The sequence below is a fragment of the Lemur catta genome, chromosome 12, assembly GCF_020740605.2.
Source record: "Lemur catta isolate mLemCat1 chromosome 12, mLemCat1.pri, whole genome shotgun sequence".
NCBI classification, from domain to species: domain Eukaryota; kingdom Metazoa; phylum Chordata; class Mammalia; order Primates; family Lemuridae; genus Lemur; species Lemur catta.
The window spans coordinates 9333431-9352168 of record NC_059139.1 but is presented as its reverse complement, the minus strand read 5'-3'; the positions used below and the strand labels follow the sequence as shown (position 1 = coordinate 9352168).

Sequence of the window (18738 nt, the reverse complement as noted above, 5' to 3'; positions counted from 1 at the left end):
AGGTATTCTAAGCTCACCAGCACCACTACCACACACACACACACACACACACACACTACATACATACCACCACACACATACACCACATACATACCACCACATACACACACACACACACATACATATGCTCAAACCTGACTCTGACCAAGGTTCTCAATCTAAAAGAAATTTGGAAGACTACAAATGGTGCTAAATGACTCCACAGGATGCAATTAGCAAAGTCCAGAATGGGAGAAATTTCACTGTATAAATGACCTATTTCTTCAATTAATAAACACTAATGAAAGGTGGGTGCTGTTTAGATTAAAAGTGATTTATAAGCCATACAAACCAAATCAATATGTGGATCTTGTTTGAATCCTGATTAAAACCACATGTAAAAAGACATTTATAGGACAACCAGAAAAATTTTACAATGTTAGAATTCAGATAATATTAAAGAATTACTACTAATTTTATAGATATGATAATGGTATTGTGGTTATGTTTCAGAAAGGCAGAATTTAATCTTTAGATATATACTACAATATTTACAAATAAAATTATATGATATCTAGAATTTAAAATAATCCACTGAAGGTGGGCATATGCCCATATGTTGATAATCACTGAAAGTGGATGAGGGCTCATTATGAATTCTCTCTACTTATACATATCCTTAAATTTCTATAATAAGCTTTTAAAATATCCTATACACAAACACTACAAAATTATGGTTGAACAAAGGAATCCAAACAGGCTTGTGATTACAGATGCCCCTTGACTTATAATGAGGTTACATCACAATAAACTCATCATAAGTTGAAAATATCATAAGTCAAAAATACATTTAATAACTTGATCTACTCAGCATCATAGTCTAGCCTAGCCCATCTTAAATATGCTCAGAACATACACATTGGCCCAGAGTAGGGCAAAATCAGCTAACACAAAGGCAATTTTATAATAAAGTGCTGAATATCCCATGTAATTTACTGAATAATGTACTGAAAGTGAAAAAAAGAATGGGCGTATGGGTACTTGCAATAAAGTTTCTACTGAATGTGAATTGCTTTCACACTATGGTAAACTTAAAAACTCTTAAGTCAAACCATCGTAAGTCAGGGACCATCTATATTTTTGTTTAGCAATTTTACCTAAATTATCTTTCTTAATTACTACAACTTAGTAGTATTCATTTTTCTTTTATCCTAAATGGATTCTTGAAAAAGACAAATTATAATTCCAACTCAAAATCCTAACAGTGGTGGGCCTTTAAGAAACTTCAACAGCAGTAACGAGTTGGAGGCAGGAGTTTCAAGGTCTGGTCTGACACAGTTACAGTTAGTGACTGTGGAAACAACAATGCTTTCTCACCTTGACTTACTTAAAAAGTTACCAGATATAATTTTCAAAGTTACAATTTATTTTCCAAGACTAAAACAACTCTCTGTCAGATAATCAACTTCAGAAACAAAACAAAAATTGTTCAACCTCACAGGAAATGGTGTCAGAGGGGTCAAATGCTAAAGCAATGATAGAAAATAAGCTTCATAAAGCAATGAGGGAAAGTAAACCCCACACCTATCTTAACCGGTCTGAGTGGTGGTAACAAGCAGAATCTCAGAAATTCTCAGTGCAAGAATGCAATGAGGAAGCACTCGGTGTCAAATGTTTCTAAACATTGTGACCACTTTAAAAATCTAATTGTTTCGAAGCACATCTGTGACTTATGTGTAACTAAGGTGACATATTATAAAAATATGACAAAGCAGTCTAGAAAAATTCCTTATTTAAAGCTTGTCAGAGAGAAAACCCCCAGTTCTGGTCTGCATGTGATCAAATTACCCCAGTGGGAGGTGTTTCCTGAGTAGGTATTAGTGACCCAGTAAGCCACAAGGTGCTCAGGCTTTGTGTCTGCTCCACACTGTGCTCACACCTCTTCTGAGACACGATCTTTATTCCAAAGGCTGAATTTCCAAAAGAGGATTATTTTAAGCTATAGGCATTACGTTTCACCAAATCGATCAATGAGTCAACCAATCAATCACCCTGTCTCCAGCATCATTTGATATTGTGACTTCTAATCAATCCTTACACAGATTTCTAGCTCTTCCTCCTTGAAAGCTAGCAAGTGTAATTCACACATGAGAAAGAGTTTAAGGTTTTCTTTCTTCAACTAACTTCTCACTGATGCGACACTGCCCCAATCACTTTCCACACAAGGTGAGAGCCGTGGGGTATGTGGGCGGGGGTCCCTTGGAAAGCCACGACTGTGCCACACGCAAGGGGCACCCAGGAGCACTGCAGCCTGCACTGCTCAGTGAGGCACCAGTGCCCACAAAGCCAGCCCCGTACCTTCAGGAACGCTTCCTTTTGCTCAAGGTGCTTGCTGATCATCGGGGTGACATGGTCTGTCTCGGAATTGGGGCCCAGCTTGTCGGCTCCACCACACCAGTCTTCTTCTCGCTTGTACTCTTGTTCCAGGCTCTCGAGGACACTGCACACCTATGAGCAGGAGAAAGTTCCAGGCTCAGATTTGCATCTGCCGTCACCGACTGGCATCTTTGGGAAGCACTTTCAATCCAGCTCTGGGGATGAAAGTGCTGCCGGGAGGACCCAGAACATAAGGAGGAGCCCTGGGCTCCATCTGACTTGAGGACAAACACAGGGTTGAAAGCAGGTGGATCTTTCAGAACAAGAACAAAACCAAAGCTCAATATCTTGCCTCTCTCTGACATGTTTTAGGTCATACATTTAAATAAGTGGAAAAGAGGTGTCGTCTCAGCTACTTTCCCACTTGCCATCCTTTGACAAGGAAGGTAAGCGAGAATAATCTTAATTCCAGAATGTCTTTTCCCTGCTTGACTTGCAATGGACTGGTTCCATAATGACTGACACGTTCTTAATGACTGAGTTGTCTAATAAAATTAATCTCGAGATAAAATGTCAGTGGGGAGCCCAAGGAAGGGACCCGCCCCCCTGACCTGCTCCGACGTTTTGTAGAAGGCGACGGAGGCGTTGACGAGCTTGAGGCGGTCCTCCATCTTCAGCATGAGCTGCTGCCAGTGCGAGGCCACCTTCTCGGCGCAGTCTCGGATCATGTCCATGTCGTAGTGATTGGCCTGCAGCATGGCCTCCGCCTTCTGCTGCACCTGCAGCGCACTCTGGTGCGTCTTCTAGCGGCAGAAGACAAGGGAAGGTTTATGTAGCAGGGGGTCACCCACTGGCTGGGAAGGAGCCAGGATGGCTACAGTTATTCTGCTCATCGTGAGTCTGCAGAAACAACTTCAGTTAATATTTACCAGGACGCTTCTAAAAGCACACCAGATAGTTTAGTAAAAAAGTTTTTATGCCCAGCAACAACTAAATTTATATTTAAATGAGCTAATGAAGGGTGAAATACAGTAAGACTTCCCAGAATGGGTCTCAGTTGTGGGGTTCTCAGCCTGAGAAACAGCAGCAAAGACCCTTAACAGCCAATGTTGTTTCAAAAAGCTGTTGAAATGTTCCAAGTTCATTATTCCTATTGATCCCTCTTATAATAGCCACTGGAGGCAAATGAACAAGTGAAGAAAAGGTAGCCAGAATGAATACTTTTTTTCTTTTAATTTTCATTTTCAACTTAACTTTGGACCCCAGTGAAAAGTTTTCAAGAACTACTAACTTTAAGAAGACAAGAAAAAAATTAATGAAAAGCTAAGGACGAACCGACTATTCTCTGGAGGTCAATGCCACATGATAAATCTATGAAAATGACATGGCAAGTCCAGGAGGAACTTTGCTTATCTGTCCTCATTAGAAGACCCACGAGGGGCAGAGAGGTCAGGTTCTCTCCAGCAAAAAACTAGAACTCTGGGTGGGGGCAGGGACAGTCAGAGGAGCACATGGGTCTCTGTGCACACAGATCTTTTTTTAAAAAAAATATCAGAATCTTGCATTTCACCCAAAAACTTGAGAATGATCCCATAAAATATTATAAACAATATAGTTCCAGCCTTTACGCAGACAATGACTTAGTATTTGCAATTTAATTACTAGAAATTATGGGCACAGTGTACAGTTTTCAAAAGATGCCCAGAGTTTAAGCCTCAGGAAGAAATGTTAATGTGTGTCCACTGGCAACAGGTAATTGAAAGTAAATTAACCCAGGGAATAAATTAGTGGTGACTTCTACAGCTTTCTTCTCTGGCTCACAATATGTATGTAAACAGAGCAGGAAACAAGTTTTTTACAATCAAATGCTGTTTTTCTTTGACTTTACCTTGCGACCACCAATCAGAACTATTGCTCATGTTCCTCTACCCTGCAAAAAATCCTAAAAAATTAATTATTCCACATCCTGAGGGTGAATTTGGGCAGGCCTGGAATTGGTCTGAGTCATTCTGCCACAGCACTGACCCTCGTGTCCAGGTGAACAACGCTGCTTTTAAGCAAGGGTGTGAGTTTTGTCGTCAGCACTGTTTTCGGATCGACAGTAAGACCCCCAGAGCACTCTGCTTTGCTGAGGTTGGTTACATAGTGGGAATGTGCCTACAAGACCAGCAAGACAGAAAGCATCAGCTGAGACTCCAGTCTGGGCTCCCCGGTTGTTCGGAGGTGTTTCTGATTGGAGAAAGTGTGCCCTGCCAGGGACCATGAAGTGGGAGAGCAATAGGAACCCTCCCTGCCCACTGACCCCTCTCCAGACCCCGGCTCTGAGGCCGTCTGGCTGGAGTGTGCATCCTCCCTTCACTGCAGTTGCCATACTGTTCCCTTCTCCCGCAATCAACTGTAGATTTGTAAGCATTGTCATTTTGGGTCCTGTGACCCTCTGTACCAGTCGAGCTCCGTGTGGCTCCCAAGGTCAGTGCCATGTTAAGGGATTTAGTACGTTTGCCCTAAGGATAGAAAGGTCCAACTCACAGAGACGGGACCAGGCATTCTTACCTCGATGGCATGCTGGAACTGTTCGTGCTCTCTCTGGAGCTGCTCTGCCTCTTGCAATGAGCTGGCTGTGATAAGTCCGGCGTTTAACATGGACTCTCCATTGCGGATCCAACCCAGCACCTGAAACGTTACACAGGGTAAGTCCAAGCAGTGGACTTTCCAGAGCATCCTGCAGACCACCAGGGATGGGACATGAGCCTGCAAGGTGGTCTAGTGGCAGTTATGAAATGTGATGTCTTTACTGGCAATGGCCTGATGTCCTTCAATGGTGTCTGATCCCCAGTACTACATATTTTAAATTAACTCCGTTATTTTTAGTAGAGAATAGGAAATGAAAAGGTGGAAGGTCCAGTGGATTGTTAGTATTTGTCCACAGGTTAAAATAGCTTGAGGACCACATATCAGAAAACCTACGGACACAATTCCTTGATAATTAAGAAAAGTATTTTCATTCCCTTTCAGTATTTTTAGGTCTGAAAAATTGGCAAGCTGCTTGATAAGGGGAAACAATTATTTCAGTCACTTACTTTCCAATCTAACATCAGTGTTAAAGGGCACAATAACCAAAGTGTGAATTACACTGCACTACGATGCTCAGGGTCAAACTGTGAGATTCTCAACTTTACACACAAACAAAAAGAGAAGTCAGTTCTGACAGCAGAAGCCACAGAAAGTGTGGGAGGTCATTCAGGATAGTTATTTGTGGCAGGGACCTCTAGTGACCCACACAATGCCTATTCTCCTCTTATCATTTACTCAGAAAACCCCAACTTTGGGGGAGAGCTTAAAAATAAAACCATTTCTCAGCTCCTGTCACAGCTTGGTTATAGGTATGACACAATTCCAACCAATGAGATCAAAGCTGCAGTCGCTGGGGAAGTTGTGAAAATATTTCTTTTCTGATACTTCTGCTACCTCTTTCTTGCTGTGCTTCCCACTTCCGGATGCTGGGGTTATGGAGGCGAAAGTCGGAGCTACGATAGCCATTTGGCAACTGGAAGGGAAAGGCTACCCGTCACCAAGAGCTCAGGCCAATCATGGGGACATCAGCCATCTACTACATCCTGACTCATCATGTGGAGAGACACCTTTTTCAAGACAGTGTTTTTTAGTCTCTGTTATAGGAAAAGGCAATTCCTAAGGAATACATTAATTTACTCCTTCATTTCTTAAATGAGTTATTTTGTTTTTGGCACAAGGGAACACTTTATTATCAGGTCATGATATTTATTTCATTTGTATGTAAAAATACCCATACTGATGGCATGTGGGAGATCAACAGGTGCTCCTTTAAACAGTTCTGATTTAATAGTATTTCTGCTCTACGTGAGACCACCTACTTCTGCACCACACCTTACTCACGGTCCAGTGGCACCTTAAGTTCCCTCCAGCCAAACATTTGCTTTCTGTGCATCTACCAGGCCACCACAGCCTTATCTCCCTCCACCAAGCCACTTTCACCAGCAGATGCCCTGCTTACTGGATAACATGGCGTACCAATGCATGGAATCCCACCAGCACTGAGCCAAAAGCAACCCCTCCCACATGCCCCATTTTTATTTTGCCTTGCCATCCTGATAACACAAGAAAAGCTCCAGCCATTCATAGTCTGTGATCTGATCCAGATCATGACAATATTTGGCATAAAAATCACAGTTATTAGCCCAGGAAGCAATGTGCTCAGGGTTTCAAGCAAGACACGACCAATAACAAACAAGCTAATGATGCTACTACTCTCAAGTGCTACCCCTGCCGGGCAGGGAAGCCTTCTCCATCACCGAGCAGCCAGCCAGCTGTGCAGGCCACCAGCTCTGCTGCCACACGTTAGGTATGGCTGTATGGTGGGGGCGGGCAGTTATCTTACATACTGGGACAGTCATCTGTGCGGGACGATCTTCCCCAATGCTACAGGAAGAGCCATCACTCACGGGGCGTCTGTAGCACAGCTTCGCCCGCGTCCAGTCGTTTGCTTACCTGCTTCACTTCTGCCTGCAGATGGCGCAGCTGCACGCACTGCTCCAGGTGCTTCCGATGCTGTTCTGCTGCTAAATCCAACTCCTGCTGTTTTTCATGAAGAAACTCCAACAGGTCCTGGACCCGAGTCGCCATGTCTACATCTCTATCGCAGAGCAGCTCCACGCCTGCGGACATCGAAGGGAAATCCTAGAATTCGGCTAGCACTTCAACCTTCTGTTCTTAAACGGTGGCTGGCACACAATCTGCTTTTGCGAGGGACCTGCCCAGCTGGGGCCGAGCCACACGCTGAAGGGCAGGTTCAAGGAGGGCACAGCCGAGCAGAAGAGCACTTACGCCTGCCTCGAGCGTGTGTGTGCGAAAGGATGTCTCGATAACCAAACCCATTTCCCATCAATCTGCTCCTACTCCCACACTGAGAACTAGTGAACGTGTAGCAGCCTTCACAAATGAATTAATTTCAGTTTGTTTTTGTTGTTAAATTCAACATACACAGTTTACTTGTTAGTAAGTATTTAATTTGTGACAATGAGTAATGCAGTATGCAGGTTGTTGCTAAGGAAGCTTCTAATGCTATAGTTACATTTTTGAGCCTATAGTGACATCTGCTGGTAAAATATAAACTAAGAAAAAATAGAGAACATGAAACTATTTTCTTGGGGTTTATATTTCATTCACAGAGATACAACATATCATTTTGTAAAATTAAAGTCAATCATTCTCAAAATAATATAGTAGAGTACCATGGGTAATACTCTAACCATAATGCCAAACATGACTGTATTACATGGGGAAAAAAATGCTAAACATTTCCTTTTAAAGAACAGGTATCTCTAGTATCTATACCATAGGGGCTAACAAAATTTACAGTCGTCACATTGCAATAAACTGAATTCCCATGGCGACATGAAGTAACCACAAGGGACACAGAATGGAAGGGCCCTTCTTACCAGAAGCCTGTACTTCGTTGACATACTGCAGAAGATCCTGCCCTTGGTGGATGACGTCAAAAGTCAAGTTATTCATGGTCAAGGCTTTGTCTGCGTGGTGCTGGAGGCGCTGCTCTGCGATCGTGAGATCTTCTGTGTCGAAGTCATTCATTTGCTGAGAAAGCTCATCATTCCAAGACTCAAGGTCGGAGATGATCTGAACGAGGAAAGTATTTGTTTAAGACTGACATAAAAAATAAATTTATGGCACCACATCTCACTGTGCCAAGTAAGGAAGAGACTCGCTGTGTCAAAAGGACGTAGAAATTATACACTTAAGATGGATGAGTTTTGTGGTATATAAGTTGACCCTTCAGTATAGCTATTTTAAAAAAATAATAATAATAAAAAAAATAAATGGAAACAGAAGCCAGATGAAGGGGTTCACACTAGCCATAGTGGGACAATTAGATAATCAAAAAGAAAAATTATCACAACTGAATAAAATACATAGAATATATAAAAATCCACTAATTCCTAGTGATAGTTTAAAAAGAATAAGAAGAGCTCAACAGCCAAAAAAAAAAATTAAAAAGTCTTTGTTGTCTATTAGAGGTAGACAGGAAACCAACTGTTATCCTGAAAATTAGTGCTTAAAAAAAAGTAATTATTTAAACATTTCATGATGAAGGAATGTTCCTCTTTACAAATTAATCCATCTATTTAATATTAAGTGTAGAAAGAATAAAAATAGAAAATTGTCTGTTTTCATATTCTAGTAAAATAACTGTCCCAGGCAACAATCATTCATGCATAGTAACTACCGTACGAAAGGCGAAGGGGGAATTTAACCACGGGAGGACCAGGATGCCACTGCCTGAACAGGCAGACCAGTCTTCTCAGCATCTCTAAATAAGGAGGATCAGACAGGATGTGCCCTCTCACAGGGGGATGCATGACGTGCCACCTATGGAGTATTTCTGCACAAAAACAGAACCTGAATCTAATCAGGTCTCTGCATCTAACTTCTGAATGAAGAGAAATGCCAGGGAAAGAAAAACAGTTAAACAACCTAGAAAAAATCAAGTGAACAAATGCACAATCTGAGACCTGGTTGCTCTGACAACTAACCTATTTCAACAAATGATGGCATGAAAAAAAAGGCGGAGGGCAGGAGAGACAATTATAGATTATGAGACTGACCCTCAAATTCAAGAGCCAACCCCACGTGCCTTCTGCTTGAGGCACCTGGTAAATCTGAACACAGTGGGGAGTCAGGAGACAAGGAGAAATGACTGTTACATTGGGGAGACGGTCAGTAGACCATGGGTATGCAAGACAGTGGCCTTATCTCTTAGAGATACCCAGGAAAGTCTTTAGGAATGAAAGGATAAACCGGCAAAGATTTTCTCTAAAATACTACAGCACAAAGATAACAAAAGAAGGCATGCAAGGGTGGTAAAATCCTGTTGAATTTGGGTGACAGGCATATGGAAGTTTCACTGTATTATCCTCTTTATCCTCTGGATAGGTTTGAAAACTTTCATGATATAATTTTAAAAATAAGACTAAAAATTATAAAATCCAGAAAGGAGGAAAAAACTTGTGAAAGAATATTCTACATCCTTCAGTGGAATAACATTTCCCATGGGTCCTAACTCACTTTATCCATGAGTACAAATCAAGCCAGTATGAAAATTGAAAACCTCGATCCACCTTTGAAAGATGAAGATGCTATCCCAATTGAAAGACAAGAGATATGGGGATTTAAAAAAATTAACCAAGTAACAGATGGATTTCTACCATAAATGTAACTCTGTGCTTCCTACTGGCAGTTAGATGTGGCATTTTCCCAGGTAGGAGAGGAAACTGCAGCCAAATCCTAAACTACTCAGATTTTCACATTTCAGGATTATTAGAGATTATTAGAGAATAGAGGTTCTCAGGCCATGACCTTCTAAAAGCTTTTAAACTGTACCTGATGCTGGCCTGACACTGAACTACAGGGGTACACTCCTCAGCTCTGGGACACTCTCACCTGGGGTCGGGCACGCAATTCTGTGGCTTTAGCCTGGGGAAAATATATGTTTTTGTTTCCTGATCTAGTTCAATAAAGGGGAAATATAATTTAAAAAAATTTCCCTTTAAAGTAGCATTAAGACAAATGAAGTCAATTTTTTTTTTCAAATACCAAAATGTCCTAGAAAAAAAACCTCCAACTAATACTTCTGATTGCTTTGTATTTCTTAATTGAATATATATATTAAGCAGCTAAGTTTTTTGCAAAAGCAAGTCCTCTGAAATCCGGGAGGAAAATAGGCCTGCTCGGCCTTCTGTTGATCCAGGCCCAGGCCACAGTGGGCCCTCCCTGGGCAGGAACCAGCAGGCAGGTGGCTTTTCGCTGCCAGGCTTCACATGAATCTAAAGGTCATGACTCTGAGGGCATCTGAGCAGGTTTGACTCCTTTCTTGTAACTAAAATGATGACAATGAAAAGATCCAAGGTCTGTCTTTAATGAAAACAGTGCTGGAGGTTTGGATAAGCAGCCACCCAAAGGTACCCGGAGAGGCCTGCACAGGCTGGCCTGGTGGAAACTGCCCTGAGGGTGGGGCCCACAGACAGGCCCACTGCAGGCGGAGGGCCCCTCCCCTGAGCTGGGGTGACCGAGGGCCGGCCATGCACCTGCCTGGGGCAGCACGTCAGGCCTGGGTCCGCGTGCCCTCCCAGCACGGTTGGAGTTCTAAGCCACGAACGAGTAGTAAACATGGAGAGGGTGTGCTCCACAGACTGCCGTCGGCTGTCACAAGTGCCAGCAAGGCAGCTCACAGGTACCCAGAGGAGGCCTGCGGGCAGTCACTGCCACCAGCTCTGTGAAGCTGCCAGGCACCAGGTCTCCCCAGGCTGAAGAGCCTTTGGCTCCTTTTACCATGTTTCACAGTCTCACCCGATGATACTCGCTGCTGCTTGCGCTGTATTACGTTCAGAAAAAAACATCTTCCTTACCACAGAATTCAGAACTACCCTCTTTCTGTTAAAGAAAGATAAAAGGAACCTATACTTCTCTCTTCTATTCACATATAAGGTGCAAAAGTAATTTTTACTTAAGAATTATAATCTAAGAACATCTCTGAGGAAATGAGGAAAAAAAATTGGGTTTCCTACAACCTAAAATGCTATCCGCACAGGCTAAGATTATTCCCACTCTGGAGGGGAAAGAGAAAGGGGGGAAGGGGCAGAGGGGGTGGGGAAGGGAGACAGGATCGGAGAGGATCGTCACCCTAAGTCGACGGCTCTGCTCCAATGACACAGGAGTGCTGTGCTCGACCCAAGCAAGGCTCAAACACACGGAGACAAGAAGACAGATGTGCTTGTTTCCATCCATTCCACTCTCATCACTTGCTTTGCTCTGTCCTGCTGCCCAAGCTGCCTTCCCTACAGTTTCTGACCTCAGAGCCCAGAGCTGAGAGTCCCTCAGCCGCCCAGGGACGAGCAAGGGAGCCTCCCAGGTGCCCAGGACGACTTCCCCGTGCCCCCCGCCCACTTCCTTCACCCTCCTCCTTGTGCAGAGGGTGGGGGGTGGAAGAGGACACGGGGCTTGAACAGGGCAGAGGACAGAGAGGGAAGGCCGGGCCCCAGGTGTCAGAGGAGGGACACTCACGTCGATGGCATCCCTCTCAAAGATGCGCAGCTGCAGGAAGAGCTCCAGCTTGATCTTGCGCTCCTGGAAGAGCTCCTCCATCTGCGACTGCGCCTCATCCAGCTGCTGCAGCACCGTCTCGATGTGGCTGATGGAGCTGTTGTGGGGGGTCTTGTTACTGGAGATGGCCGAGTCCCTGCGGGAAGGCACACGAGGGAAATGGGGTTAGCAAGACAAACAGGAACCGACGAGAAAGTCTCACATTGTTAGATACCAGATCCGGCAACTCAAATCTTCAGGGGGAAGAAAGCCGGCAGGAAGCTGGACTGCCCGTCTCAGAAAATGGAAGACGCTGCCCCTCCTGCAAAACAATATTAGGCTTCCTCCTCTGAGCAGTACTGCCAAATCTGAGGGTGTGCTGAAGACCTTCTCTGGCATTTTCTGCAGTCACTCTTGTAAGAAGTCTAATAATTACAGAAAGTTACTTTAGTAGGGCTTTAGTTTTAGCCACTTTTCTCCTTAACTAGAGAGAATAGATGATACCTGTTTAGTACAAATGACAAAGCCATGTTGGACAGGGGAGGTCAACTTTAACGCAATCAGTAAAGCCTGTAGTAAGTAACTTTTGCCTGCCTCTCTTTTAGCAAAGGGAACGTCATGTAAGGTTATCAAGTCAAGAATTCAATAAAACTGTCCTCTGCATCATACAGTGGGGAGGTTAAATTTATGTAAATGGTCCCCCTGACCCAATAAAAGGAATTTGCTTCCAAGGGAAACAAAACCTCCAACCCCAGCACTGCCCCCGCCTCCTGCCACAAGGAGCGCCGGAGGGAGGGGTGAACCGCCCTGCAGCTGCCTAGGCCTGGAGTTGAGAGCAGGATGCTCCACTGTGCTCCACTCCAGACAGGCCTCAGGATGTGAGGTTCACAGTAATCTGGTTTATAAGGAAATTTCAATAATTACTAGGGGAGTGTTAAGAAGAAATATTCAAAGCTGAATTCTGAGGTTTATTAGTCAATGTGTAATGGGAAAAACTCTGAAGTTAAACTGCATGGGAGGGAGGAGAAGGAAGAAAGAACAGAGGGGAGAGCTGTCACACCCCTCTGCCTTCAGAGACGCTATCTGTTCTGCACCTAGCTGGACAAAGAATTAGCGCTAATTGTTCAAAAAAGTAAAAGAGGAAGGGGGATCGCTAGCAGGATTCCGGATGCTCTGTGCTGAGACAGAGGAAAGGGATGAGGCCCACCTCAGCTGCTGGATGAGGTCCTCCCCTTCCTTGATCACGTTGACGGTCACCTGCAGCGTCGTCTGCTGCTGCTGGCCGAAGCGCTTGATGAGGTCCTGCACGGCCTCCACCGACTCGGCATACACATCGTCCAGCAGCTCCTTCTGCAGCTCCTCCAGCCACGTCCACAGCTGGGGAAGGGAGAGGGCGGTGAGCAGGCCGGCCGGGTGCGCAGCCAGGTGGGCCGCCCGGCGTCCGAGGGTGCCCGGCGTGGAGTGGCGTGTGACACACGGGAAGGCAAAGGCTGTCAGACCACTCCCAGAGGGAAGGAAGGAAGGCAGGCAGGGAGGGAGGGAGGGGCCTCCCACAGTCCGACTGCCAGCGGAACACACGCACAACAAAAGCAGCATGCCACCGCCGCGTGGCGAAAAAACAAACAGGCAGTGAGGCGGGCGGACTGTCACAAAAGAGAAAAAGGAAAGGGAAGGGAAGTCGCTCTTTCCCATCCCTCCGAGGCCGAATCCTGAGCGCGACGGAAATAAGAAAAGGCCCCTCGGACAACAGAAACGTCCACCGAAGGTCAGAGGCGTTCTCTGACACGTCTCGCTCACTTAGCAGATGGACAGCTTTATTTTATTTTCAGCAAGGGCATTACAATCCATGTTTAATTATTAAACCATCACTCAGAGGTTGGAGCTTTACCCCAGAACAGAAGGAAGCAGACGACGTGGTGGGAGAAGCCCCCCCCGCCCAGCCTGGCAGGGGTCCGCGGCCCTGCTGGAACCACGCCAGCCTGGGCCCCACCGCCTCCACAGAGAGAGTGTGCTGCCACTACCACCACACATGTCACTGGGGACCTGGACGAGCAAAGACCGCTTAGAGCAGGAGCGGCAAGGGCTACTTTAGGCCGGGCGGAGCCGGGGACCAGAGCACTCGTCCACTTCCTGGAAGTCCATTAACGCCTCCAGATCTCGGGGGTACTATTCAGGGAACCAAAAAAGACAATCAATTAAACTGAGCAGGCCCTGGTGGCTTGGTGGTGGTTTGTATGTGGAGAAACTGCTTTCAGCTTCCTCAGGGATAGTGGAGTCATCTCACGCATCTTTCATGTCTGGTAAGGACAGCCACCTCCACTGTGCTGAGGCCTTGACCCTTTGTCCAACGGTTGCCACCTTTAGGGCTCATAAGTCAAATCTGTACTTGCAAAAAGAAACTGCACTTGCATTTGGTCTTTTGTTTCCCAGCTAGCTTTTTACAAAACACCCTTATTAAGGCACAACTGACATATAATAAACTGCACAAATTTAAGGTCCAGTGTAAGTTGTGACATTCGTCTGCACCCAAAAGTCCACTGCTATTGAGACGGAGCATCTCCTTCACCCCAAAAGTTTATGCCCTTTGTCATCCTCCCTCCCTGGCAACTGCTAGTCTGCTTTCAGCCACTATGGATTAGCTTTCATTTTCTTTAAAAATTTATAGAACTGGAATGCAATCGCACAGTATGTATTGCTTTTTGGTCAGAGTTTTTATTTTGAGACAGATTCTTGCTCTGTTCCCTGAGCTAAAGCACAGTGGCATCATCATAGCTCACCGCAACCTCAAACTCCTGGACTCAAGCAATTCTCCTCCTCAGCCTCCCGAGTAGACGGGACTATAGGCATGTGGCACCACGCCTAGCTAAGTTTTTTATGTTTTGTAGAGACTGGATCTCGCTATTGCCCAGGCTGGTCTTGAACTCCCGGCCTCAAGCAATCCTCCCACCTCCGCTTTCAAAGTGCTGGGAGTACAGGCTTGAGCCACCACACCTGGCCACGATTTAATCAAATGCACATCTGAAAAAGACCCTCAGAACATATTTTCTTTCACTCTAATCTAACCAGAGGAAATATTTCTGAGAACAAAGATAAAGGAGGCAAGTCTGACACAAATATTGGATCTGCATCACAGTGGGAGGTGTCCAACGCATTAGGCGACAAGCTGCCATTCTGCGCACTGAGAAGCCAGGTCCACTGCAGGCTGGAGCCAATGCTGGCCTCTGGTTTTAGCTGCACTGCCTCTTTAAGAGCTAGATTCTGATAACACTAATAGAAATTAGTTAGTGTCTCTTCTTTTAAATCTGTTGAGAAAACAACACAAGTTTTTTTTAAAAGCCTACAAGAAAAACATAGCAAAATCAGCAAAACACAACAAAATTAATTAAGACAGCTGGTAGAGTATTTGCATGTCCTGGACCAGATACATCTCCTAACAGAGCCCCTGAATACAGGTGTCCCACCCACCCTCGCAGCCCTGCTCAGATGGGGGAGGTCAGGCCCCTAGCACAGGCTCACTGGGCCCTCACCCTAAATCCCTGTCATGTGTGCCTCAGGGCCCCTGCCTGGGAGCTCAGCAGCCTGTCCCCTGATGCATCATGAGGCCTCACTCATGGACCCAACTTGTGGGACAGGCTACCTGTCTGGGTGGGGACGTCTGCAGAATTCTTATTCTCCAACAAACACTACCAAAAATACCATTTATGGTGCCATTTTAACAAGTCTCACTTTTACACGCTGGTGAAGAGAAGATAAAACATGACCCTTAGAACTAGCCTGATGCCCAGTGCACAGGTGTGCTTCTATATAACTCCACCGCAACAGCCTAAGAGTTAATGTTTCTTCATGAGTGAAATTTAAAATGGAACACTTCTCATAAGAAGTAATACAGAATAATGATTAAGAGTGTAGGTTTTGAAGCCAGAGTTCACATCCTGGCTTAACATTTCCTGGGGTGTAACCTTTGGCAAGTTACTTGCCTGGATCCATGTCTCAGTTTTCTCATCTATAAAATGGGCATAGTAATAATGTCTACCTCAAAGAGTTGCTTGGAAGATTAAATGAGATAACACGTAGAGTGAAGAAATAAGTAAATGTTAGTTCTAAGAAAATCTCTTATAATAAGAAAAATCACAGTTTTAAAATAATCTTTCTATAGATATTTTTCAAAACATATCCAGGTTTCTACCAATTGTTCAAAACACGTCACTTAGTTTGGTAAGCTTAACATCATCCCACATTTAAATCTTCTACTGCTAAAAATAGTACAGTATGAGGAAAAGGTACCAGGATTCATCTGTCAGAGTCTATAGAAGTCACTGCCTCTCAATTCTAGGGGAAGTGCCATGAGTATTTGGGTTTCAAACCTTTTCCCTTCCACTTGGTGGATTTTTTCCCCCTTTGGTAAAAAAACCCAGCTTATTCCCTAAAACATCTTGGACATTTTTACATGTGTCCATGGTGGGACTTGCTCACCTGCCTGGCCGGGCCAGTGAAACCAGTAAAGAGCCACAGCCACGGAGACCACACAGGAACTGATCCTGGGACCCCATGGCTGACAAAAGGAAAACTAAATGAGGCAGAAGGAGCAAGGCTACATTTAAAATTATTTAAAAACCTTTTCTCCTTTCAAATTTTTCTATCTGGTCCTATAGAAAATATTCTTGTTTAATTTGGAGAAAAAAGTGTTAGGTAAAGGTCCTTTCTAATGTCAATTGGGGATGAACTGACATATATCCTAATACAACATCATTCAAACAAAGTCTATTTTTAAGCTTTTAAAACGGTACATATGATATCTACAATACTCCTGAATAAAGGAATGTGAAAAAGTCTCTAGGATGCCTACAGTATTCTCATCACTAACTTCCTAAGAGTGAAAACAACTGCACTTCTGTGCATGCTGCTAATTTACAATTAAAACTTAAATGTCTGTCCAACAGCAAGAGAGGAGTTGCGTTCTATGAAAGTTCACAGCAACCTGCATTCTACTTCTCAGAACCATGGGCGGGTCAGCGGCCACAGGATTAGGTAACGCTGCCCCCTGGAGGCCACTGGAGCTGCTGCCGACTGTCTCCAGCACCGAGACGGGATTTGCAGGCCAGAGTGTCTGGTAGAAGAGAATTTAAACAAGCACGTGGTGAACAGAAGCTATTACCATTGGTGTCTGTTTCCCTACTCTTGCTTTTGACAAAGACAATCATTCGGGCACTTGTGGGGATGGGTGAGCCACAAGGCCAGCAGGGGAAGTATGAAAGCCATAGCTCCCCGGAGCTGCAGCAGTCAGAAGTAGGTAGTTTCAGTGGCAGCTTGCAGGTGGAATTTCAGAGGGCAGCCACTTACACATGTAAAATGTGATTCAATAAACAGGGACAAGGCCGGGTGTGGTGGCTCACGCCTGTAATTCTAGCACTTTGGGAGGCCGAGGCGGGAGGATTACTTAAGCCCAGGAGTTTGAGGTTGCAGTGAGCTATGATGAAGCCACTGCACTCTAGCCCGGGAGACAGAGTAAGACCCTGTCTCCAAAAAATAAAATGCAATAAAAATAAAATAAAAAGAAAGAAAGAAAAGAAACAGGGATAAATAGAGAACCATTCCCACTATGTACAGCATGCTCCTGAAATGCTTCTGAAATGCCAAACTGTGCTGAGGGTGCACACACCTGCTGCCCTGATTAAGGAAGAGTAGGGCTGGAGGAACACCTTTTTATTCCTGGGTGGGTGGGATAAAAATCCCTTACTATGATGAAAGAACATGTATTAAGGGTGTCGGAGGGTGGAGGCGAGGGGAACAGAGGGTCAGCCACAGTCAGTATCATGAAATGCTATCAAAGCAAACATATGTAAGAAACCAGAATACACACAGGAACACGTTCAGGGCAGCCCTACATGTTAAGAACTCTGTCCATGACCTGGGGCTCCTTCCAGCTCACTCTCCTTCCGACCCTCTCCAGAACTAGGGGACTCAATGCAACACCCATATGATCCCAACAGCAGCCAGAGAGCACGATGACTCCTTTCTTGGTCATGACAACTGACAACTTGGGGCCACGACAATATTGTGGACTCTGTCAACTGACATATGCAAAGCCATTTCTTTGTTCAACACATGGTATTGTCACCTATGTGGTCCTTATTCTGTTTTGATTAAAAACAGACTCTTATATTCAAACCTATGAATGAAATTTTCTGTGACAGATTTTGACTTATTACTGCTGAGATCTGCTGGGATCCTAATTCCACCATCCAACGTATTGACAGACACTGGTCTAGACTTTGGTGAGCGTGTCTGCCACACCAGTCCAGCCACCCACAGGCTGTCTGCACGGGGACAGAGACATGCAATGTGACAGTGGACGTTTCCTCCCGCCCTGCTGACATCATCCACTGAACAATCCCTGCACTGACAGTCTCACTTGCAGGGTTTTAGTGCAGCAACAATGATTTCTGCTACGGCATCGATCTGTCCTCGCTTTGTAGCAATCTGTCCATTTTTAAGAAAAACAGCTCTCAACACAACAAGATTTTCAGGATGCCTGAGTTTGGATGAGCAATCTCTCCAGATGTCACATGCAGACATAGAAGCTCTGAACAGGTTAGATGGAGTTAGCTCAAAGACACTACTGCAGAGTCTTCTCCCTGCTAGAAGGTGACACCAAGGGATAAACTAGTCTGTCCTGCAGGAGGTCCACCTGAGAGTCATCTGTAACTGGCTCCATGAATACATTTCAGTGACCCCACATGTTTTCTATAATCTTCTCCCTTAACTAAGTACTTGACCTTTCGAGTTGTTTCCCAGACATTGTGGATTTTCTGCAAGACAAAGGGGTTGAGATTCGGAAGGCCCCTGGGCAGACTTCCTGAAGCCAAGACCCACCATCCTCCACAACATGCCCACAAGGAAGGCAGACACCACGACCAGCCCCAAGGCATGTGGCCCCTTCTTAAAAAGCCCATTATCTCCTGCAGTTGGAGAGACGACTTGAAGCAGCTTCTCCTGCTCTCCCAACAAGACATCTTTCTTATCAAAAAAGTCCTTTCTTCCTTGAAAATCCTCACTGCCTCTATAATTGGATCTTCGTACGATGAGCAACTGGGCCTATACTGAAACCCACTTGCAGTTTCCGTAACATGATGAGTCTGTCATCTCCCATCACTACCTTCATCAGCAAGTCTGAGCCAGTCGGGGCTCTGGACTGGAGGTGACTCCCTTGCTCACATACTGGGTATGAGTAGCGTCCTACTGTCAGAAACA

General features: G+C 44.9%; 1 protein-coding gene across 7 annotated transcripts in view; it reads right to left on the bottom strand.

Moving 5' to 3' along the window:
* TRIO (trio Rho guanine nucleotide exchange factor) overlaps positions 1-18738 on the bottom strand; it is a 324357-nt gene that overhangs the window by 117596 nt on the left and 188023 nt on the right. For all 7 annotated transcript variants that reach the window (XM_045566321.1, XM_045566324.1, XM_045566326.1 and 4 more), the window contains 7 exons: positions 12695-12864; positions 11470-11644; positions 7833-8028; positions 6883-7049; positions 4909-5028; positions 2967-3158; positions 2338-2487 (listed from right to left, as the gene is read on the bottom strand). In XM_045566321.1, coding sequence (XP_045422277.1) covers positions 2338-2487; positions 2967-3158; positions 4909-5028; positions 6883-7049; positions 7833-8028; positions 11470-11644; positions 12695-12864 — 1170 coding nt within the window. The remainder of the gene's footprint in view (positions 1-2337; positions 2488-2966; positions 3159-4908; positions 5029-6882; positions 7050-7832; positions 8029-11469; positions 11645-12694; positions 12865-18738) is intronic.